Raw genomic sequence first — 26,488 nt, 5'->3', positions numbered from 1 at the left:
GCAAACCCATTAAACACTCTAGGCTTACTTAATATTACATCATTCATTTACTGGTGGCAGCAGAGTATGTATCTGTTTTGTCAAACAAAGGTGTTTCCACACGTTTTGCAAGTCAACTGCAATAACTTCTAACTATAAATTTGGTCTTTATATTTTAGACAAAAGTATGGGATGAGTTGTTGCTGCTTAACAAAAGGAGCATTCAAAGACTACATAATCAAAAGTGGACCACACCAGAAAGTTACTGTGTTTGTGTTTAACAAAGAAAAAGTGAAAGGATTTTAGATTCCGGATTATACATTAACAGCAATGACTGTTTCATCATGCATCTTTGAGGAATGTATTCACACGGCAGTGGAAAGAGTAGGTGCTGAAGGACTGGTGAATTACAGAGGAGTTCACTTGCATTTACGGTACCTGCCACTCTTGAATGCTTTGCTGAAGCATTACTGAAACATCTCTGGTTGTTAGACACTACAACTTTGCAACACATGCTATAAATGTAAATACTTCATGGATCTTTCTTGAAAGAGGAAGTTTTAAGTCAAAGCCTAAACAAACACTGTGGAGCAAGCACAACAGTGGGATCCAGGGCACCGTAACCAATGCTGCCACTTTCAAAGCTGAACACCCACTGATGGCTAACACTCCCATTTCCTCTCCTCTGCCTCTCAAGTGGAAGATTTCAGCCCATAAACGGAATATCTCGTGCATCCCTTGGACCTAGAAGAATGCAAACATCGACTTTTCCTACATAAACAATCACAGACGGAATGACTGAAAACACTCATAAACAAGCTGAATAAGTGTGCATATGCTTCCACAAACCTGACTCTTTGTTCTGCTAGTAGTGTACACTGATGTGTGGACTCCTCCTTGAACTGAAATAGGACCCTGTGTGTGCGTGTGCATGTGTGTGTGTGTGTGTGTGTGTCTCTGTGTGTCTGTGTGTGCACGCGCGTGCGTGCGTGTGTGTGTGTGTGTGTATGTGTAAACTCAGTGGTCACACTCACAGTGGCTACTCTAGAGTAGCTTCTGCTTCTCTCCCTCTGTAGTAACACAGCCTTAACCCCCTTTCTCTCTTATGCTCAGGGAAACAGAACAGCAGGATATCTCAACTCTTTCCTCTGAAAATGCAGTGTCACAGCGCTCCTACTCTTTGCTCTCACTCCGCGTTTTTCGGATGATGGAGGAAAAGAACCCAGTTCCTTGTGGCGGACCCATCAGCATTGGAGCCTGGTTCTTGTGCGTTATTTCTATCTGAAAACGTAAGAAATGGGAGAGAGAAAGAGAGAAAGAGGAAAATCCGGAACGGGAGCAAGGGAGCGAAGAGATGAGGGCAAGTGAAACGAGAGGGAGAGAGGAAGGGTAAATGCGTGCAGGAGAGAGAAACATGCTGTCATTCTTGTTTATAGGACACAAATGATTTTGACATGATTATCCAACATTTCCCTCTGCTTTTGGCAGCTGTTGAGGACAGCTTAGTATAACTTACAAATACATGCTGCCTGTGACCAACAAACATGGCAAAAACACATCTAAGGTGCGGACACAGAAAGCCACCGTCGTTCAAAATTAAAGTTCCAGATTATAACTATATTGGCAGTTTTATCAAAGCTGTTATACCTAGAAGGGATATGGGCTTGATACACAACTGTTCTCAAATATTCTCATCAACCATGCTGACACTGAAAACTGAAAAGCTAGAAAACATAATATGTTGCAAAATGAAACAAGACTGTAACTAACAGTACAATGTGTGAAAATATGAAAAAAATCCTTACCAGATCAAAATGAATGGAAACCTATTAATTAGGTGACATGGTGATGCTGACTTCAAGTTTATACATTAATAAATTAGATTTATTTTTAATGAAAAAAGTACAAATATTGCCTTAGGGGCAGTCTGTGTTGTACTAGTTACTAGGTCACTGCATTCCAGGTAGTGGGTTCTCATCTCAAGGGAGTCACTATCAGTTACTGAGTGATTTGCATTGCATGACTGAATATTATCATCATTATTATTACAACAACAGTAATATAATAGTTAGCAATTGGATATGAACCACCCATATGGCATTTGGTTCATAAAAGCATTCTCAGTACATAAACACCATAATTAATACATATACTGGACTGTATAGTATTCATTACTTGAAAGAATCCCTTCATTTCCTTAGTTCCTTGACTTCAAAGAGAAATATGACATTTATTGTTCATAAATCATAACATTAAGGAGTGTGTCACACCATTTCACCCAAAATGAAGTTCTATGTGTTTGATGTGCAATGCCTTGTGTTTGACATTAAGAACATAAATGTTACATTATGAACAACTGGAAAATCAGATTTTAATGAGCGCAGAAAGTGAAAAGGTTGAGCTTCAAACAATGCATTTGCGCGTGGACTTTGCGTGTGGATGCGAGACCAAATATACTGTTTGGTCATGTATGCTAGATTCTGCCACTCAACATCCCTAGAGGTTCATACAATAAATAATAGGAACAGTTACTTTATAAAAGTACTTCTGAAAATACAGTACAACTCATGTACTCTTATCCAAACACTGTATCTAGCATGTGAATATACTGTAGATTTGAGGTACAGTGCTGTTAAACTTTCAAATGTTTACAGATAGATATGCCTTAGGTTCAAATGAAATTGAATTACATTACCAACTGAATAATATACATTCACATTTTCATTTTACTGATTATTAGTCCAGAAATAATCTCCAAGGCCCCAAGGCATCCATGTCACAATGTTAAAACAATAGATCATGATCCATACACAAAATCAAAAGTTGTTCACGGTGCACAAATGTAAATGCAAATAGTTCTGCTTTAGAAAGATATGTCAATTAAAATTCAAATAATTATTTGCTCCAATTGAGGGAGGTGAACACACTAAATATTGTAAATGCTTGTATAATGTTGCATTTAAAGCCAAATTGGTTTACATTGACCGCACAGTCTTCATTTGATATTTGGCATTAGCACTAGCCTTGCTAGCAGCACCGTTTTCACAACTTGGATGTCACCTTATAGCCAGCGAAGATAAACTAGAATGATCACCTGGTCATCATTTTTGTCAATGGTAGTAATTATCATCACAAAACTGACTCGTGAGGTAATGTGGTGGTGTTTGTTTTTTTTTTTTTTTTGGTTATTTGGTTCATTTCCATATGAACCAAATATGGAAAGAAAATATGGAAAGAAAACCTACCATTTGTGAGAGGGATAATACTATAAAATATAGTGAATTGTAATTATTATTGTTAGTATTATTATTGTATCTATGGTTCATTTATCAAAACAATGCACCTGAACCTCCCCTGAGTTAATTAATGTTTAAGGTTGACAAAACAGGTAATTTTGCATGACTTTCCATCTTACAAAGTGCCTTCCCATATTACATTACATGCATTTAGCAGATGCACTTATCCAGAGTGATTTCCAGCACAATACAACATAAGTGTATCCATTCAAGTTAAATGAGTTAAATTCTCTTCTAGAAAAAGTTTTTTTTCTTGCAGAGTCCTCAGCAATGTGAATGTAATTTGTTTATGATCTACAGATTCCAAAACATATTTTTCAACAGAGACCAGGATTTTCCACATCAGCAGCTGAAATGCAGAGGACCCAGCTATCTAAAAATCATAGAACATTGTTGTGTTGTGCTGTGCCAATTGCTCTACTTATAAACTTGACATAGAAACGAATGCCTTGTATCCAGTTCACATTCAAAATTCCCTTTTGAAAACAGTGGCAGAAATCCTAAGTGTGAATGAGCAGAATGATATTGAAACTACACAGTGAGCCAGAGAGATTAGCATAGGGAAATCAGCATAACCACTGCAGCTAATAATTAGTTTGATAACTTCCTATTTCAATGTTGGTGTTTTCGTAAGTGTTTAACAGGCCAATTGTTTCAGCTTTATCTTCACTTTTTTAAAGTCACCATGGAAATCACAAAACCGCAGTTACACACTGCCATTGCTTAATTGTGCTTTGTTGAGTTTTTACAAACAGGTACAAGTACACTTTTAAATTAATAGAGCTGACATGCTTTGGTTCTCAGACAAGCACTGAATAAACCATATGTAAATTTCTGTCGCTCTTCAAAAGTGATGCTCTAGGAGAACATATATCCTAATTAAAATCAAACACACCTCTTAATCATCAGAAATGAAGTGCAATTTCTAAAAAGTGAATGAAATGTAACAGAAAATAAGCTGCTTTGCAAGTTAGCACTTGTGTATAAAGAGGCTTAAAGTACATGTTCAGAAAAAAGTAAACTTAGAATTAAGTCATGGCACATCTTGCATCAGTAAACAAACAAAATTAAAAGTATTAAGCTTAGGAAAGAATGAATGTGGTTTATGCTAACAGAGAAAATGTGTGCTGCAGACAACGATGTATGGTCTTGCCATCAAATATTCATAACTGGTAACGAAGGATGGTCTATAATAGAGTTACTATCAACTTTGTTATATTTAAGCAATGAGGTAGGAGATGCAGTAGCACAAGATGAAAATGTACATAATGTTCTGAGGTACAATGCATGTACCAGCAACACACTATTTGAATATTTATGATATACCACTGTTTTTAGGGCCTTATTGAACTTGTAAAACGGAGTTGCTGAGAGTCAGTTGTTGACAACATAACATTGTGATGTAAACTTCAGTAAAGCTCCCTATAGCTCCACAAAAATGTAATGTAAACAAAGATTGACATCAGATGATGCTTTGTGAATATTAACGTCATACAATATATGAAAACAAAAAAATCAAAACTTAATGAATGTACCTCCTTTGCTTTAAATTGTATAATTGCCTGTTGAAAGTTTTTAGACTTTTGAGATTTTCAGACTTTAGATCCAGCAACATTGGTTGGATTTTTAGCTCTTGACCAAGGAACATTAAATCATTTTTAAATCAGCCTTAAACATAACGAAACACTTTCATTCCTGTATAATGACGCATGTTATTATGTTTCACAAAATAGTGGGCCTAGTGCTGCTCCTGGACTTACAATGCAAGGAGTTTGCATCCATGGCTCTCCATCTATCTGCATGGGAAGGGATTTGCTGGTCCTGCCACAAAAAAGGAAAACACCAGTGATTATCACCCCAACGTGACGGGAAGATCTACCTCATTGTATAGTTTATAGCTTGAATATACAGCTACAGTGGGAAAAAAAATCTGTACTTTGTGTTTTCAGCTAGGAATTGACTTGGTCTATGAGAGCACAGATCTCAGGCAACATGCTGTAGTTGGCTGGATACAACAAATGTACTGTATATATATATCTTAAGTATTTAACATAATACTTTTTTGCTATTCACAGGAGATTTTAAGTGCTGTTTAAATTTGTTTCTCTCTTCCATTGTTTTTAATTTCAAATTAATATCAGATCAAATGAATGCTTCTGCCTTCCCGATGTACTCCAGTTTTGTGAATGGCCCTGAGACTTCCCTAAGAAGGCTACTCATAGGTAGGCCAGTCCCGGGTTATTGACTGACTGAGTCTGGTCACCTGATGATGACAGATGAACACTGAGCGAGGCGTCTCCCAGCACTCTTCAAGCCTGTGTAGATCTGTCCCATCTCCATCGCTCCCTCCAAGCCAACCACTTCTAGGAGCTGGTCTGATGGTTCTGCAATCACACAAGAAAGAGCTTGCCCTTTACCTCATCGTAATGGGACCACATCCACGTATACACCTCCCAGCAAACTGCCCCGTTGGCTACTTCTGCAACAGTAATCAACCCTAAATAAATAACTGTCACAAGAGCATTACTGTTTCAGACATAGCACTGGTATTAGAGGTAGTAGTAAAACAACAATAAGATAGAAGTGGTGGATGAGGACAGTGCTGTGTTGCAGACTCGCAGTCTGACTTCCTTTCTTAAAAGCACAAATCTTCCCCGTTGAGGGAAAAAAAACACCTATTAATTAGATTGCCGCACTGATGCTAAGCAATCTTGTGTTCATATATAATTATTAATTTCTTTTTATTTTGAAGTTATGAGCATTGATTTTTCCCCTGTTGGAGGCCTTGTGTCGCGCTGGGACCATCTGTTCCGCTGAGTTTCAGAGGGCCTGTTTTTCATCCAGTCCTCCCTCACAGACATTATACACCACTCATCTCAGCAAATTAATAAGTCCACCCAGGACAGGCAGTATCCAGGTACAGAATCAAACAAAGATCAATTTGGGTCCTTTCCAGCTATAATTTTCTTGTAAACGCACAACTATTATCGCAATGCTTCTCAAAATATTGCTACGGCTTAGTGTCCAGCTGTAACCATGGTGATGAGTTGAGCCCCTCCCCCATTGCGAAAGAAGGAACCGCCACACGTTGTGGGAATGTGTACACAGCGTCCCTGACTCCTCAGACCCGCCCAGCGTGTCTCCTCAGGTTAGCGCCGAAACGCAACCCAGCTCTTGCTGAGTGTTGGGCAGTGTTAGCTCTGCTGCAAGTGATGGAGGGATTCCCCAGGGTGCAAGCAGAACACACAGTCTAATGCCAACACGACGGTGCTGCTGAATGGACGGACACGGCTGTACTCGTGCACAGTGTCTAAACAGAAGTGACCTGCATGGTGCTAGTCAAGGCCATGGATGAGTGCAAAACTAGAAACAAGCCTGCTGAGTACTGCATCCCTCTACTCAATATCCAGCAGGATAACATAGCTGGAAACATTAATACCACCAGCTCCAGGGGTCCCAGGTTTGTACCTGGCCCAGGTTATATTCACCTAGTCCATGTGACCTTACTCCTGCTATTCTGGTTTGCTCCCACATGAAACACATGAGGGTTGAGGTAAAAGGTTAACTGTAGTCTTTAAATTTTGTGTGTGTGTGTGTGTGTATGTATATAAGTGTGAGTGGACAGCATGGAATCCAGCCTTCCCTGTACCTGGGTTCAGACCCAGCTGGCACTGAACAAAGATCGTATGCCCCAGTGATTTCTTGTATTTAAGCATGTCTTGAATCAATGAAGCTTCTAGTTACTGAAACTATACACTACTTGTGCCATGTGGATGCAGGCCCCTGAGAATTACAGGTGTAGACGTGAATGCACAAATGTGTTCCATAATTACGTTTTGTTGCATGCAAATTATTTCAGGTATTACTCGATACTCTGTAAGCAGTTTTCCCTTGATATTTCAAGACAACAAAACTGTAAAATGAATTCAGTAGCACACCTGCCATAGTGACGATTTCCCTTCAAAGAGGTCTGTGTAGATTACAAGACAATACTGCCATAACAAAGGCCTTACAGTGACTCACGTCATTGGAAGATACATGAAAACACATATCAAAAGACAAACGTAACACAAATACTGAACACCTCATCGAAGCAGCTTAGGATATGCACATAGACTGAGAGAAGGAGAAGAAGAGGGTAGCAGTGGGGATCATAGAACACATTTGCCAAGGTTTGATTTCAGCTGCCCCAGAAATAGGGGAATTGCAGCAGCCAGAGAAGAAAGGACAACAGCACTGTGAGTGATGTACGCATGAGAGCAGAGGGCCGACTGACAGCAGAAGCGTGTCGACGATGGTGAAACAGTGCTTAACCAGAGGGCACGCTCTTTAGGAGAGGCGAGTTAAACCAACAGCAAATTTAAGCCCTTTCATTTTGCTCTGCAGTCTACTCTGAGTGTGACTTTTTTTCTCCCCTGGTTTGGCTGACCGATGGCTGTGTTCACATGCAGAAAGGGGCTCCCAACACAAATGCCCATATAAGGCTTTCTTTCTGCATGCACGGGAATGAGCAGAGCGACAGGATCAAGAACTCTGCAGCTGTGGCATTCACAGTGGATAAACAACCCGGTGTTTCCAAACAATAAACATGTGTCTGGTACTATGAAACTAAAACAAGTCAAATTCCTCACTCTGCCACATATACATGCATCGCTCTGAATAATGATTTTAAGCAAATATGATTTTTAGTACTTTCTCACACAGAATCAGGAGTGTGAAATAGCACGGCGAGTAACAACACATTTTGATATTCCTTAATTTGATGCACAGCAATGTCCACAGACTGAATTGCAGCCAAACTGTTCTCTAAATTCAAGAAATAGTGACTGAATATTACGAGTTCTTTGTGCACTTTTAAAAGGTTCTCTTAGAAGTCCGCACATGACAATTGTGCCTTCGTGTTTCGGTTTGAATTTGTCCTGTGCAGACGTCGTGTCTGTCCATTGTGTGCCAGACTCACCCAGAATGACGGGGGTGGGGGGATTGGGGAGGGGGGCTACGTGGTAAAGAGGGGCTCTTTCCTGACAGAGTTCCACAGGGGCTGTCATAGGACATCAGTGCCCCCCCTGTCCCTAGCACTCTGCACCCATGCTGAATAATTCACCCCCAGCCAATCCTTTCCACCCGAGGAGCTTGTCTCCTGGCGTCACCAGCGGGTGACTTAACAGCTCCGGAAAGGTCAGAGTTTTCAGGGTTTGATCTGTGCTCTGCTCGCAGCCCGAGGCTAATGCACTCAGTGTTTTTTGGGCCCTGTAATACCCCACTCTCTGATAGGACAAGTCACGCTCTAACCTTGAGCACACCTCATACAAGGACAGGGTGCTCTAAGTGCCTTCTCGGGGACAGCCAGAAGAATTTTTACACCAGTTAATTGATTTTTTTTTTTAGAGAGAGAGAGATTAATGGATTAGATTCACTGCTGTTGCAGTGTATTAATTGATCACCCAGATCTGCTTTTATTTTGCTGTTTTTAATGTAGAAGAATTTCTAAGCAATCCCGGTCAACCCTGAACAAACGCATCCACCCCCCCATCCCCCATCCCCAACCCACCCCCCAACCTACCCGCCCCAGCACTGCTTGGTTAATCCAGTCCTTGAAAAGAAGAGATCCTGAAATGGATGATGCCGGAGGATATTAGAAAGAACATGCATGATACAAATGGGTGCATTCATCAGTGCTTGACTTGTATTGACTGGGATGAAAGAGCAGGGAACTCCTGAAATGTCCACAGTCTAGTGGCACAGAGCCAGATAATGGATTCCATCCAGTGGCTTTAACTGAAACGGACGGATCAAAGCGTTTAATAAATGGATGACTTAGTACCCATTAGATGACTGCAGCTTCCAACATAGTGGCTTCTGTCCTGTGAACATATTGCAAGATGTCCTCACAACACACCACTGAGTTTATTACAAATCAAGAATTTCACAATATGTGCAAGGATAGCAAAGTCTAAGCTAAAGCTAATTCAATTAGGTATCAGTTGGCAATGTGATCTTTGAACTTCTTCACAGGATAAGAAAGGAAAGCAGGGAAAACAGTGTGTGCTCCTTTAAAACGGTTCTGAAAGAGAGTGAGTATCTGATGTAAAATAGCGTATGTGGCTCGATCTCCAGAGAATGCTTAAGGTATCCTGTTTTTCAGAGCCGTTCTTATATGCCTGTGATATCTCATCAGGGATCACAAGGAGGTGAAGGATCTTCCAACACTCGACAGGTCTAAGGCTTGAGTCAGATATCTGTGATGCTGAAATCTCTCCAGATTTTTTTTCCTTTTATTGTCTGGAAACAGCTGTATTCAGAGACTCTGTAAAGAGAGGTGTTCTCTTCCTATTGAACCCCTGTCAAGAAAAAAATGTTAAAGTAAGAGAAGGTGATTGTTCACTTTAGTTACTGGACCTCAATGTTCTTATAAAGAACAACACAATAAATACAAGAACAGTATTTCTGATAACATTATGGTAAACAAAAACAATTACACTCTGAATCTTGGTAGCATGTTGCAAAAACTAGCAGAAAATTAAGTGAATCATTTCATAAATTGTTTGAAATAATGCAGAGTGTCTTGGGCTTTAAAAAAGACATCTGTGGGCTTTAATGATTAATACTCATTGACAGACCAGTTGTGAACTAAATTCATTCATGGGTGCGCATTGTACCGAGGCAGAAGAAATCAGATTGGATCACTTCAGTCTGTCCCTGTTAGGCCTGCCTGAGAAGCCATTACCGTAGAGGTGACAGTGCGAAACAGTGACATCAAACTCTACCGCTTCACCCCAAACAAAACCTCAGAGCAGTGATTCAGCTTGTCATTGGTGAAATATTAATGGCAGCGGAGAGAAACTTTCCCAAAAGTTCCTCTTTGATTCATCAGACGTGAACAAGGACAAGTATACCTGCCCCGGGCTACACGCATTTTTTTTTTTGGGGGGGGGGGGTCATCCCTCAGACCATTTTGATGTTTGTAGTGTAAAATGATGTATTGAGCATGTATTGAGTGTACCCCTTTCCATATTTTGCACTGCAGATCCTAGCCAGTGTTAGATCAACACAGATAATGCATGCCCATTGGCCAGTCGTTCTATGAATTTCAATTCACAGTTAGAGCACCCTGTAAACACTGGTATTGTGTGGAAAAAGAGATATGACAATGTAACACAATGTTCCAAAATATAGCTAGTTATGACAACAACTCACTCAGCTTGCATGTAGACAGTCACAAAAGAGCTTTGAGAATGCACTGACATGCGTTGGCAAAGAAGCTGCAGAGGATCGTAGCTCTGGCATAGCTACAGGGTTTCTCAAAACTGTGTCTGACTGCTTACTGTCATTTGTATGCAATTACAGTCAGTGACAGTGGATTCTCATTGGTTTGCACTGAATACCCAATACACTGGTCACAAACCTATAGTTCATCATTGATTGTGGATTGTGCATAGTGACAGCCCATGCCTAATTTAGAAAGTTTATTTCACAGTTAAATTTCAACTTTATAAATACGTATGTGGGAAAATGTGCAGAACTCCAGTTAGCGACAGTTTTTACCTCCTAAATATTCCAGTTACAATATGTTAATGGTCAGACAAATGATCAAACCAGGCACAGTGTTCATACTGCTCTGGAAATGCTAGATTAAGGAGTTTTTAGTTTAGGCACAGTGAGAGATTTTTGTGACACAGCTTTCACCATAGGCAGTATCTTATATATAAGGTATAGATATAAGGTCTCTTAGAATTCAGCAGAAGACATTAAACGGTATTGGTAAAAATAAACAGTTATTTGTGTTTTGCTTGCAGTACAAGTGCAGATGAGAACAGTTTAGTGATTTGTTTTCACACGGCACAGTCACGGAGAAAGACAGTAGAATAATGAATGAATGATAACAATAAAGGAATAATTAGACTCAGCTCCCTCTGAACTCGCCAAGAAACGCAGGTGCATCTGTGCTGCCAGCTTCCTGCTTGAGCCAGGGTACGTGCTTTCGCCTACATTTACTGACAAAAGCATATATATACCTCTTAAACAAACAAAGGGGTGATGACTTGTTGAGAGTGTGCTCATTTGTATTTTCAATTTGTATTGTATTCAAAAAAGGTTAATTGCTTTACCGAATATTATTTATAAGGTACTGCATTGTTGTTTCTTAGTGATTTATTCATAAGAATTTTGACATTTGCTTTTGTTTGTTTTGTGGTTCCTGGAAAAAAAAGTTTACACTTTTTGTCAGTGTTCACCTGGGTATTACCATACACAGTGTTGAAAAAAGTCCATGAATATTTTAATAATGGTGTCATATTGTTTGGTATGTTGAAGTAATAGTGGTTGATCCAAAATTAAACTGGATATCCCACTCTTAGTGTTCTTCAACCTTATGCAGAATAACTTCCAGAACCTATACTTAAATTATCCATTCATACAGCTGGGTAATTACCACAATGAGGAAACTCTTCGGAACTGACTTGCCCAGGGTTCAAACACACAAGTTCTGGTTAGTTCAGTAACCAAAATGTGTGCTCCACATTCTGTTGTTCAGAAAAAACTGTGCAAAATGTAGGTTCTCATCCAGTTCATAGATCGCATAGAAGCATACATATCACTGCCCTTTCTAGATAGGTTAATTAATCTATGATATATACTACACTGTCAAGCCATGCTTTCATTTTCCTGTTACCTTGAACAGCAAACATGAGCTCTTTGGGGTCTACCAATGTGGTCCGCTTCTCAGTGTTCTTCTTCCCAGTTCGCCAATGGCTCCGCCTCTTCCTGGTCTCTCCCCACAGGTTGGAGCCACCATGCATGCTGGGAATGTTTAGAACAGCAATGCCCTCAAGGGAGATATTGCTGAGGTCCAAGGTGATGCCATCACACTTTAGGATATGGAAGGACAGGGGAGAACAGTGGAGAGAGGAGAGGTGTTCTGTTAAACATTCCACTAATGGCTCCTCAAAACACATGTAAAGCTAGACTATGAGAACAGGCTTATCTTGAATATGCAGGGCAGTTGATTTCACTGATTTCACAGCTAATGTTAATGATTTAAATGGCCAGGGCAAATACACATACAGTGCCTTCAAAAAGTATTCAGACCCTTGACAGATTCTCACATTTTACCGACTTACAAATAAATACATTGACATTTTCTTCTGTCAGATTTAAATTTAAAAACACTAAAACTCTAAATTAGTTATTTTAAGGTGACATCGGTTTTATGTTTCAGAGATATTTATGAGAAAAACAAAAAACTGAAATATGGTACACATAAATGTCTGCAAGCCTGTAGGTGTGGGTCTGCATGGGCAGGTGCGTGTGGATGTTTGTGGGTGTGTATGGGCAAGTGGTGAGCATGAGCAAGTATGTGTGTATGAGTGGGTGCTTGTGTGTTATTGTACCATCCTGGTTAGTATTTTTCAGGCACTTTGATCCACTTCCCAGTATTTCTTAGCCATCACAAGGAATAAGTGCATGTGGGTATGCATGAGCATACAGGTGTGTGTGTATGTGTGTGTGTAGGTTTGTGTGTGGGCATCTATGTATCAGTGTATGAAAGAAATGAGCACATGAGTCTGGGTGTGTGTGTGTGTGTGTGCGTGTGTGTGTGTGTGCGCGCATGTGCATGAGTATGTGTATCAGTGTGTGTGCATGTGCATGAGTATGTGTGTGTGTGTGTGTGTGTGTGTGTGTGTGTGTGCAGGTGTGTGTGTGGACATGTATATATATGTGTATGTGTGTGCATGAGCATATGTGTGTGTCTCTGTGCACGAGTGTGTGTATGTGTGTGGGTGTGTGAGTGTCGTGTGTGTGTGTGGATGTGAGTGCTATTAAAAGAGACAGGCTTTGGTTCTCCTCACTACTGTGATTATGTACAGCTTGGCTGATTAAACTCTGTCAGGATCTTTATTCAACATTGCATTTGCTTTTGAAACTGAAACATATGTTACCAATGTGTCTGACAAGGGAGAGAGAAATTCATAACATAATTAAAAACTGCCCATGCAAATGAAGTGGCTGGGTTAAGGTTTTGATCAAAAGGGCTCTAGTAGTCCCGGGCCCCTCCCCTTTTGGCCTCAGTGAGGAGGGTATTGTTTGCGTAATGAGATGTTACATATTCCTGCACTCGCTTGCATAAACACAATGCCTGCTCAAGACTGACGGGCAGCTGCCACCATAAAACAAGAAGAGAATAAAAAACTGATACCCAGTGGGAATCCCCAGCAGACAGAATTAACTCCTTATAATTTACAGTTTAAATGAAAGGGATTTGATCTTTGACAAGTTGGAAATGTCAGCCGGGAGGGGGTCCTCTGCCAGGCGTGACCCACAGCTGTTGAGATCCGCCTCGCCGCCGTTCGTCACATCTTTATTCACATTTTAAAGAGCGCTGCTGTTTGAGCAAGAGCTGCAGCTCCAGCCTGCTACCTTTGGTGTGTCCCCCCTAACGCCTGCCACCCCCCCCCCCCACCCCCGCAGCTAATTAATGAAGGCTTTCGGTCTCTGAGTTGCTCAAACAAGGGTTGCGCGACGCAGACCAATCGGACCAGCGCCACTTTCATTATCACTCAATATCACAAGCAGCAGGTAGTTCAGAGATAATTACCCGTGCGCTCAACTGAGAGACACCGAGAGGAGAAGCCACACTTTCCTTTGACTGTCCCTCTCTGTCTCCTCCTCAGTACAAGGATTACAGACGTATGGATGGATTAGGAACTGCCCATCAAAAGCATTTTAAAAATAGAAGCTGTGCGTCCATACAGATAATGTTAAAAGTGTGTTTGTTCACACCGATTCTGTCTAGGGGTATGAAAAGTTGGGAGTTATGCCTTTTTTCTTTAATATAATTATCAGTTCAACAAGTGCAGATTCATCATTGTTATGATTACATTGACCATTATGAATAAACTCAAATCAACTGAGAAAGATTAATGCATCAAATATTTGAAAAATGATGTTCAGAATCCGTCATGTTAAACTGAGTAAGTCTGATTTTGATCTTATTTGATCTGATTACCTCCACTTCCAGGAAGTCGTGAAGCTTCTTGCATGTTGCAGAAAAGGTCTCAGAGGTGCCAAACTCAAAGTACCAGAGTTTATTCTTCATTCTGAAAGCAGAGAAACATTAAATACTCCAAATGGAAACATTTAAGCATTTTAATACATAAATGAGAATTTGACACATTTCCTAATTTTAGTCTACAAATACTTGGCAAAAATGGAACACTTCCTAATTTTAGTCAAATACGCAAATACGCAGCAAAAATGGAAAACTGTTCAGTGATTACATAATAAAACCACTATGTAATTATACCCCTTTACTACCAGTTATGTGTAGTTACACTGTCACCAGATCACAAAGCAAGCTAAAGCTTGCCAAAGCAGATGCCTGCAGGTGGCACATTAAGAGAGGTTAACCACAGCACACGGTGTGAGTGCCCGCCATTATGGCACAGCAAGGGGCATGAGATTACCCAATCACGCTGCCCTTCAATTAACTCAGGGGCGGGGTCAGAGACCCCTGGCTTCCTTAAACACATGCTTTCTTTGAGACATACTGCATGATGGACTACCCTGTTATAAAATGAACATCTGTCTGCATTACAACTGTATGGTATAAACTTATTGTGATGGGGTATCAAACATTTAAAAAGAAATAAGGATGCTTCAATAGCAGAGTGGATATCTTCTAAAGACATAAAAAAAAACAATCTAGAGTGGATATCTTCTAAAGACATAAAAAAACAATCTAAGAAAACATCTTGCAGCTGCATTTGTATTGTTATACGCCTGTTGCACTGCACAACAATATCATTAACAATGAGATAATTGCCAATCAATAACAACATTACATATGATTATGATGGGGAAAAATGTTCAGCATTATAACAAATATGAATGAATGTGGAGGTAACAGTTTGGACACATATGATGTATTTTTCTTTGCTCTTGAGGGAGTTTGTTCTCTTCTGGTCAAATTCATTTGTTTAAATCTCATTGTAAATGGAAATAATGACAATATTTTCTCTAAATAAATAGGCAAACAAAAATGCCTTACAATCTTAACACTTAATATTCAATGAACCTTTAAGACTGGTAATATACAGCAGTTCTACTCTAATATTCTTAGAGTCCTGTTTAAAGTAATCACACTCACATTATTGATTTTCCTTGAATGTTTGATGCAACCGTATATATAAATATCTCAAAATTGTGTATTTCAATATGGTCTATAAAATGGAGAAGAAATACATAAAGGGTCTGGAATGATGTCCATTTACTGACAATTTTTCTCTGTGGAGCAGAGGGGTAAATACACCTGAAAACACAGGGCAGAACTCTTCATCAAGATGGGTGCTTTCCGTCTAAATGGCTTGTGAGGTAAATCAATATTTCCAGGCGGCCTGGTAGCCACTGTTTAGCCAGTGAAGATGACATGTCTTGACTTACTGCACTCTGTTGAGAGTTAGTGATCCTTGAAGGATTCATAATAACTTTCATAGCTTGTCTCTTTCAGGGTAAATAAAGTGTAAATAGAAAATTTCTGTCAAAATTGTACAGAGCACAGAAGTCCCGACTTATGTTAGGCAATTTTTTGCACAACAGATGGCTTTAGCAACAACACAAGAAATAGTCCCCCTTTTTGGAAATCATAAATATAGAAAAAGAATTCTGTATTATTAAAACCTGTTAGTATTGTATTCTAAATGACATTTTAAATTTAATTGGTAATACAAATTGAGTTATGATAATCCTTGGACGTGGTCTTTCACTTTCCTGTCAGAAGGCAATATTAGTATTAATATTATTGAATATTAGCATCATCCAGGATGAATTAGAAAATACATTTGTTTTACATAATTTATTTATACAGCTTATTACCTAAGCAATTTAGTTTAAGCAACATGATCAGGGGGACAATGACACCAAGGAATATAACTGCTAACTTCTGTCTCCAACTGAACCAGGTAATCTGGACGTGAAGTAGATCTCTTGCTTTTTTGCCACTTGCATACAAAGCCTGCACAAGACCTGTATCAATGAACTGATGCTTATATTATCAAGGCAGACTGCACACTGGCAGAGAACATGATGTCGACCATCCAATGAAAGGTCATTTCATCTGCACAGCTTTATCTGCACAGATATTGAGGACATCATTTACTTCTAAAACACCCCACAACTTCCTGTGCATAGTTTAGTGTATAGTTTTTCCCAATCCAGGCCCTTCAAGAAGTTCTTCCTCCTGACGAAACCTGGAATGGCTCAAACTACTATGCATTGGAAATGTGATTTCTGAATTTTTTTTTTTGTGTTGTTCAACATTTTTTGAAAAAGGCTTGATATTTAGCTGTTCTTCATGTCGCATACCAAGTTTGTTAAGAAGCATAGACTTCACAATGCAGTTATTTAAGTTCTGTTTGAAATACAGCAACCGAAAACATTATATTTTGAAAAAAAAATCTCAAAAAGTTGCTGACAAGCAGAACCAAAATACAATCAAGGAGAAACTAAACAGTGTAAGAAGAAGTAGCTTTTTTGTGTGTTGGAATCAACCTCTACAAGCAGGATGTATTAGTATAAGCAGAGCAACAATCACTAAATTATTGATTTCCTCATTAGGGTTTTTGTCAGCACCATTTAGCTACTTTAAAAATGAGCTTTCATTAGCTACTTCCAGGAGAAATGCAGCAGTTTGATTTATCATGTGCAACATGGTCAATAGATAGTGGAGCAGAGCACAGAGAGGGAAAACACAGAGCCCGTTAAGGACATCTTCCCAACTCAACAACACTCTGCTTTCAAACACGAACAGCAAACCCCTGTTCCAGGATTCATCTGGAAATATGACCCATAATGGATTTGTGTTTTCAGAACATTTTTCATTCACTTAGCAGATGCCCTTATCCAGAATGGCTTACACAGCATATGTAATTTCTTTTGATAAAATTGGTACGCTGATGGTGAAGTACAATGGCAGCACATTTTAGTTTCAAGTTCAGACATTAACTTCTACTCCACATTATTATCCTGGGGTCACAGCTTTAACATGGAAATACTGGATTTACATCACACATATTATCTAAAACAACTAACATGCCTTGGCCCAAGGTACAAAACAATTTTGGTTTTGACCACAAAGCAGTCAGGGCAGCGGTTCAATGGCCTATTAAGTACTGTATGCAGACAATTTCAGCACATCACCACACTCTGCTTTAATCTCATATTCCCATTCTTATATATATATATGTATCATGAACAAAAGTAAGCACATTTTGCAGCACTATACACTCTAGTGTACAGCACTTTGCGTATCTGTTCCCTTGGCCATACAGTAAGTAAAAGTGACCATTATCCATGTAAATTATTTTCCATCATTGTAATTGGTATCTATCTACCTAACCATCTATCTATCACTGTATCTCTCTGCACATGCTAAAGTAGCACTGCACTAGACTACAGTATAGCACAGGACATGTCAACAAACATTGTAAGGTACTCCACATTACACTATGCTACACTACAAAACACTAAGCAATAGTCTGCAGGGGAAAAAGAATATCAATCTACTATATACAATAATACATAGCTCTACATTTTATACTATGTAGAATAATACATAGCTCTATGTTGCGCTTCACGATGCAGTATACATGAACAGATCAAGTCCTAGTCTTCCAGTCGATTCCCACCACTTAACCTAACAAGAGCTCCCGCGACAAATCATGGCCCTGCTCTCATTTCTCATTAGGTAATTGGGAGCGTCTTGTCTGTTTATTCTGCTCGCCATTGGTAGCCTCCAGGCTGAAACTGGCCATGGGCTCCAGGCCCACTGATGGAGCTGGCAGGCAACGCTGCACATGGAAATGGCTTCAACAGCCAGAGGCTAGAGACTTGCTCTTGTGAATGTAAACAAACGGGGACTGTCTCAGCACCACATGTGATTCTGCAAGTATACAGCACTTCATTACGCTGACATATAATTTATGTTGTGGCATTTTTTTGAGAAGGCAGCATTTTATGTGTTCTGCCAGCAATAAATAATCAAAATCATAAGCTCAAGAGCATTTTCTTCGTTTCATGTTTACTGTGTCCGAGCGTGTGTTTACAGGGCAAAGGACGGCCATTTATGGAATACTCACATCCACAAGGTGCAGTAGCAGGGGAGCCGTGCTGCAGAGGGAAACCTGAAAGGCTCAGTCAGCATTTGCTGCAGATTCAGTGATGTTCTTTCAACCTAGTCATGCTTTTAGAAAAGAATGCAAGGGATTCCATTTTCCATGTACTTTCAATGTCACCGTCAGATGCTTCTCAGGGCACCAGCCAGGTGTTTTTTTTTTTTTTTTCTGAACAAGATATATGGGACTGCTTGTTCTTCATCAGTCAGCGTGTTGACCGTTAAAACACTGTCACGGCACCAAATAATAAAGTGTTGCAGGCACCTGCTTCAGCACAGCGTTGCTGTCCCCAGGCGGCACTGTTTTTATACTCACTCCTGTAGCCTAGAAGGAAAAAAGGCGTTCTGGCATTGATTTTTCTTTTGACACTTAATCTAACCTGAGATGATCTATGAACTTATTTTCACACTAATTTTGTCTTGATAAGAGGTGATAAATATCACATTGACATAACTAGCTTTTCGGCGCTTTGCATCAGTGCACTGTTTTGTATAACATGACACCACCCTGAGGAGCACAGTGACTAGCAGGGCAAAACATGGGCTCCATCACCATTAAATTGCTCTTAAAGGGCCAAGTACGGTTTGTTATCTTCCCTCAACAGGATGCAAGGAATATGTTAACACATGGATTAAAGTTCGGTTCTTTTCAGGCCATTCGTGAATGAATGACTTAGTACGAATGACCACACTTAGTATGTTCTTGATATACACTCACTGAGCACTTTGTTAAGAACACCTGTACACCTACTTATTCATGCAATTATCTAATCAGCCAATAGTGTGGCAGCAGTGCAATGCATAAAATCATTCAGATACAGGTCAGGAGCTTCAGTTAATGTTCACATCAACCATCAGAATGGGGAAAAAATGTGATCTCAGTGATTTCGACCGTGGCATGATTGTTGGTGCCAGACGGGCTGGTTCAAGTATTTCTGTAACTGCTGATCTCCTGGGATTTTCACGCACAACAGTCTTTAGAGTTTACTCAGGATGGTGCCAGAAACAAAAAACATCCAGTGAGCGGCAGTTCTGCGGACAGAAACGCCTTGTTGATGAGAGAGGTCAATGGAGAATGGCCAGACTGGTCTGAGCTGACAGAAAGGCTACAGTAACTCAGATAACCACTTTGTACATCTGTGGTGAGCAGAAAAGCATCTCAGAAAGCACAACACGTCGAACCTTCAGGCGGATGGGCTACAACAGCAGAAGACCATGTCGGGTTCCACTTCTGTCAGCCAAGAACAGAAAGCTGAGCCTGCAGTGGGCACAGGCTCACCAAAACTGGACAGTTGAAGACTGGAAAAACATAGCCTGGTCTGATGAATCTAGATTTCTGCTGAGGCACACAGATGGTAGGGTCAGAATTTGGCGCCAGCAGTATGAATCCATAGACCCAACCTGCCTTGTGTCAACAGTCCAGGCTGGTGGCAGTGGTGTAATGGTGTGGGGAATGTTTTCTTGGAACACTTTGGGGCCGTTACTACCAATCAATCATTGCTCGAATGCCACAGCCTACTTGAGTATTGTTGCTGACCATGTGCAATCATGTCAACATGGACCAGAATCTCAAAGGAATCTTTCCAACATCTTGTGGAATCCATGCCATGAAGAATTGGGGCTGTTCTGAGAGCAAAGGGAGGCCCTACCCAGTATTAGTATAGTGTTCCTAATAAAGTGCTCAGTGAGTGTAGTTTGTAGTTAATATAGTTAACAAGGCAGTTTTTATTTTTCTTTGGGGAAGCAAAAAACAGAGAAAGAGTATTTCCACATCAACACTTTCGGGGGGGGGGGGGGGGGGGGGGGGGGGGTGGCGGGGGATTTCAAAAGTTTTTTTTTTCCCAAAGTTATTCAGTAGGAGGCTGGCCAGTAAATACTTGTTAATGCCATATGATGTTTACAGCAAAACCTACCGTGAATTATATTTCCATAGGAATACATTAAAATTATATCCCTTTCATTAATTTTGGAAAAATATGAATTTCTTAAAAACAAGACTATGAGATTACTTTGACCTTTGAAGGTGAGACCTGAGTGGCAGTGTTTTCGTTATTGTTGCCATTTGCTGCACTTTGAGAAACGTATGTTTTATAGCTACACCTAGTGGTGGGTAAATGTACCTCAAGTTCGTCCTTACAAGAAAAAAATGTTCTCAAACATATGTCCACTACAGTTTTATTCTATTTGATTCATGTCCATCCATCTATTATTTTTTGCACACACACACATACACACATACATATATATACAAGACACACATCAGAAACTACATACAGAATATCAATGGCTGTTTTCACTTGTTATGGAGCTATATGTGTGTTCTATATACTGAAAAGCATTTAGATGCTGTCACAACCACATATTATAAAAGCCTTATTATCATTTACATTAAGTTATAAGAATAGGAACCAATTTTCATTTCTGGCTGGAGCATGCTGGGCTGTGCATTTAACTTTCTGAATGAAATGCACAGACAGAATTGTGCCTCCACTGTGGTAATGACAGAGACAGTAAAAGAGGCCACAGAATGAGCTCCGGTTTATGAACAGGTTCAGTTTACACCTCCCACCATGTAAATAATAATGATGGTGACAGGGAGGGGTACCAGTACATGCTGGCAGCTGGTGGCTCAACAGGAGATGGTGGCACTACAGGGGCTGGTGGCTTGATAAAGGCTGGTGGGAGCTGGTTTGAGGGACACTTGTGGACCGGTGGACACCATGGTAGCTCCAGTGGAAGGAGAGCAACACAGAGACAGAGGCAGGTCCAGGGAGATTGGGCAGACTGACATGGGCACCAGCAGAGGCAGCCTTAAATGAGCCCATGAGAATAAATGCCCACACCAAGCCTCTTTACAGACATTACTATGATATAGCAATGAGGGAAATGGTCTCATAACCAGATGGATGCCATCTCCAGTCCTAGGCTGTTTTGTATTCTTGAGCCTCTTAACTAAGTTGAAACCCTGCATGAAATGATAACATATGTACGAAGTGATAACATAAAAATTGTAACCTGTATAAGTCAAAGTGAATGCTAAGCGGAAAACCAGTAGTAAGTATACTAACAATGGCAATAAAGATCCATCTAAAGACACACAGCATGCACACACATGCACAGCAGGTCATCCATAAGAAAGTTCCTTCACTTGCTCCACATTCTTTATCCGACGCCTCCCTGCACAGAGCCGTCTTGCTCATGCACTTCAATGCATTAGTTCCTCTATTCATTTACAGTATTCATGCTCATAATTACAGAGCGGCAGAAAGCCACGGCGTTGTTTAAACTGGTGGAGTGGGTGTAAATGGGGACTTCCAGCCAGGGGACAGACAGGACCACAGGTGAGAGCTCAGTAAATTACACTCGTAAGTGGCCATTAATTATACATGACAGCCCGCTTAGACAAATTATTTCTTCTCAAATTAGGTGCGAGCACTTTGCCGGCTGGGTCCGGGACTCCTGCAGGACTGAGCACTCACACTGAACACTGAGGTGGGTCAAATCGGGCCCAGCTCAACGGCTCGCTTTGATGACGATCCTCATTATGCTAAACGCCCCTCCGCGTTTTGGACTCCCTCCGACTTTGGGAAAGGTTAACTCAGGAATATCTTAAAGCTCAGGCAGACTCTGAGTGAGCTGGTGTGAAAATGGGAGAGAGTGACAGAACTTTATATGTTGTAGGATATGTAAACAGTGGGTGTGAGGAAAGCAGATTAGGTAGATGTTTCTTCCTTCTGTATTTCATTTTTCCCAGATCATGACTAAGATTTAGACTATCTTAGATCAAGACTAAGATCTTGCTTTACATAAGCAAGAAAGCAACAATGCTATAGAAAATCTGACAACTCTATTAATAAATACCATTCTGTTTGTTCACTTGCTTTTGGACTGCTACCAAGGGTTGTACATGCGCATCACCTTGGAGAAGCTCAATATGTTTTTTCAACCACCTTTTGAACTTTTTTAGTGACGCTATGCATAGATTGATAAATCACAATTATTTTGTCTTACTGAGGCGGAAATGAAGTAGCTATAATACAGAAATTCAGCATCTATATGTTGCAGCTTTGCAGAAATACCTCTCTGGAAACAGCACAGCAGTGAAGGCCTCATGTGAGCGCTATTACACTACCTTACCCTTTCCACTATGAGAAAAGGAAAACAGAAGGAATTGTACTATGAAAGAAATCAATGCTAATTTTTTTGTCAAAAGTGAATATAGATTGTCACAAACATTAAAATAATTAATGTGATTCATTGTTGGCATAATGTTGACAGGTGCACAGCAATGACAAAATAAGCAAACTGCAGCGAGGGTTGACACAAAGGCATGAGAGAGTCTCTCCGAGGCAGAGATTAGTGTGTAATTACATGGGAGATCAGTGACAAGTTGAACAGTATATTTTAACGAGGCAGGAGTCGTCAGCGGCCTGATTGTCTGGTTTTAATCCTCGACCTCATTATCACCTCCTGGTCTGGCTACAGCAGTAAATTAATCTATCTGCAAAGTGTCAAATCTTCTCACCTTCTCCCCCATAATCACCCAAGGTGCAAATAAAAAAAGCCGGGCCAGGCCTGTGGATTCATCAACAAGATCCTCTCTTTTCATAATTAAAAACGAATATGCCATTATTTTGTTGTTAATTAAAACTGATCAAATATTTATGTCTTGTTTAAGGTCAAGTCTATGACAAATATAATTAATGCTGCTTCAAAAAATGGAGAGAAACAAGTACAGAAAAGTGCAGCATACTGCTTTTGCTCAGCTTCCTGCAAAAGGAAGTCCTGTGTGACGCAGCCCCCACCAGGGGAAGGCAGCCCTATTCCCGGACTTCTGCAATGCTGCGGGTTTTGTTATGCAGACCTATATGTCTGCATACTTTTTGTATACAATGTCACAAGTTTGTTAGAGGGCAAAATTAATGACAAATGTCATTAATGTAAGAAATGAAAATAAACAACAGTTGCATACATTTCTGAATGAAAGCTCAGGGCAAAATTCTTTGGGGTTTGATTGGGTCTAGGCTATTGTCCCTCTACATAGTTTGAGCACCTCTATCATGTGACCACCCGCATTACTTTAGTCACTTAATTGTTCTGATTGTGTAATTAAGAGCTCGGATGGAACAAAGGATGGATCATCAGTCGCCTACCTGCTCCTCACTGATGCATTGAGGAATGTCAAAGCTCACAGTACGCCCCCCCCAACAACATTTACATTTACATTTATTCATTTAGCAGACGCTTTTATCCAAAGCGACTTACAATTTTTTTTTTTTTAAACAATGTTATCCATTTATACAGCTGGATATTTACAATAAAGTAATTTACTGATATTTACTGAGGCAATTGTGGGTTAAGTACCTTGCCCAAGGGTACAGCAGCAGTGTCCCAGCGGGGATCGAACCTGCAACCTTTCGGTTACGAGTCCTGCTCCTTAACCACTATGCTACACTGCCGCCCGGCAGCAGAACAGAACAGAAAGACAACCCCATATTTTGCCCCCATATTTTGCCCCCATATTTTGCTTTCATCATATTGTTCTGAGTTTGTATCAGGAGAAATGTCTGTGCCCCAAACAAAGTCCAGACCTTTGTCCAATGTGTTTTACTGTGATCATTGGTCGCTTGAGCAGAAAGAGGGAAACAGAGGATGTTAAGACAGTTAATAAGCTTCATCTCTGCCACTGCTTGTCTACAAAAAGGGACAGAGGCCCCTCGGACAAATCCCGCAAAAGCTACGATACCTTGAAGAACTATAATCATACATTATTCACATGGAAAGGATAGTGTGTAATAGAAAGATCCTAAACCCATTCCTTCCAGTAAATTATTCATCGAATTCAAATAACAGATGGTATAATTTTCTTAAAATATCTCAATCATTTTTCAAGATGGTATAAAACAATATCTACACACATAAAGTAGTTATGTACCTTGTCTGTATTCTTTTAGCTAATTAATGTTTTATATATTTATATATACATATAATTCATTTCTTTATATACTGTAAGCACAGCCTGTTCAATTAAAAAGCAAAACTACACTAATTAATACAAATCCATTCCTAAGTAATAAATCATTTTGGATAAAAATGTATATATGGACAGGATTCATTTATAAATGCAGGTGCAACATGAATTCAGTGTTTCATGGATGCTTAATTTATGCTTTATAATACAAAGACAGACATGGGCGCATACACACGTGCACTCACACATACACACACATATACACACACACACACACACACACACACACACACACACAAGCATTCCTTAATCATTTTTTATTATCATTATATATGCCAATATTTCACTTGACAAGAGAACCGACAGTGAACCAGAGTATCTTAAAAAATTAATTTCATTACAATGGTGGAAAAATACATTGAGAATTTACTAGGCAAATTGCTGAACTATAAACCTGGTCATGTAAAATATGATTATGATTATGAATATGATTATTAGGAGTCTCTGTTAAAGGTCCTGTGTCATCACGCTGACAGATAAATGATGTCTAACTACCCAAGCAAATTCAATTACCAAACCAATTACTCCCTATTGTTAGAAATGACTTATTGGGATGTTAATTATTGATGGAGATGAAGATGCCAAATTTGTTCATTGCAAGAAGGTGAACACAATTTGAGCTGCACACAGATGGACAATGTGAATCATCAACATTCTGCAGAAATAACCCTCCTGAAAATATCTCAACAACACCTAAAACATCATCTGTTGCACAGTCTTTTTTTTAATGAGACGAGTGTGAGGACATGCTCCTCACCAGGGCTTATAGAGTTATAAGCAGCCTCCTGCAGGCAATGTTAGAATCAACAGCACATAACAATTAACTACTATTGTATTTCTCCTTGTACTTCTGAATATGTTTATGATGCATCTATACAAGGAAGCCAGGACACAAGGGCTGAATATCCAGCCTGAGAGACATTTCTGACCGATGCATGAAGCTTTCCTTGTTTTTTGTGGCAACCTCATTCGAGGGCATTATTAACATAAAACTGCCACTAAAGTAGAGTTGCTCTTGAAATAGTACTGGTAATTTACCTTTCAATCAAAATCGCAATCGTGTATATCTATTTGGAGGCTGAAATATATAGAGTGGGCTGTTATGATGAAATGCACCCTATTGTTTTTGTTCACTTTTGAAAAACTACTTTAAAATTCCACTCAATTTAAATCCATACTTCATCCATCTTCTTAGACCTTGGCATTTCCTGGGGCTGCTCTTTTCATGCCCATGAGAAAACGCGCTGAAATGTATTTAATGGTACACATCTAAAACTAGATAAAGAAAACAGTGCCAAGAATCATGTTCACGTATCCTGTTTTTGATGCGTCTTTGTGGACATGTGGTTAAGATGAGAGAGAAAGAGAGAGAGAGAGAGAGAGAGACAGAAAGAGAGAGAAAGAAACAGAGACAGAAAGAGAGGGAGAGAGAGAGAGGAGAGAGAGAAGAAAAGAGAGATGCAGGGCAGTTTACAGTGCTTTGCAAATGATTCACATTCATTAATCACAGTCCTCAACGAGGAAGTTTGCATGAGCCAGTCTTGTATCTTCCTCAATCACTCCAGTGAACTTTCACAAATCCACCACACTCATTAATCTGGAGGCCATGCTTGGGCCAGTTCACCGCATGCAGCATTATTTTATTTTTTAAAATTCGATAAGCTGTTGAAGCTGAACCTAAGAGTAAGTGTTTTTGAACATAGAATTAGCCATCAGGCCTTTGATTTATGGAATTGTTATGAAGGCTTGTTACATTCAATAAAACACTCCCTGGGTTGTATTTCCTCATTGCCCTTTAAATTACTCTTTATGTTTCCATCGGTTTTCTGAACAATTTTACCAATATTCTAAATTAAATTGAGAATATTACGCAATGGACATACTAGTACAATGAATTGATGGTGCTATCACTTAATGTATCTCATTAAATAATCATGTATCATATATTGTTTCCTATTACATTACACTCTATTTACAACCTGCTTCGTCCTTAATGTTGACTATTACATTTGGATT

The 26,488-nt window shown here is 39.8% G+C and overlaps 1 protein-coding gene across 1 annotated transcript in view; it reads right to left on the bottom strand.

Moving 5' to 3' along the window:
* Positions 1-931: 931 nt before the first annotated feature.
* dgkb (diacylglycerol kinase, beta) overlaps positions 932-26,488 on the bottom strand; it is a 59,386-nt gene continuing 33,829 nt past the window's right edge. Inside the window, exons 21-25 of the mRNA XM_036538644.1 lie at positions 14,281-14,371; positions 11,947-12,142; positions 5,539-5,659; positions 5,036-5,096; positions 932-1,260 (exon numbers count right to left, since the gene is read on the bottom strand). Coding sequence (XP_036394537.1) covers positions 1,153-1,260; positions 5,036-5,096; positions 5,539-5,659; positions 11,947-12,142; positions 14,281-14,371 — 577 coding nt within the window. The 3' untranslated portion in view covers positions 932-1,152. The remainder of the gene's footprint in view (positions 1,261-5,035; positions 5,097-5,538; positions 5,660-11,946; positions 12,143-14,280; positions 14,372-26,488) is intronic.

This window comes from Megalops cyprinoides, chromosome 10, assembly GCF_013368585.1.
Source record: "Megalops cyprinoides isolate fMegCyp1 chromosome 10, fMegCyp1.pri, whole genome shotgun sequence".
NCBI lineage: Eukaryota > Metazoa > Chordata > Actinopteri > Elopiformes > Megalopidae > Megalops > Megalops cyprinoides.
This window is presented reverse-complemented; position numbering and strand designations above follow the sequence as displayed.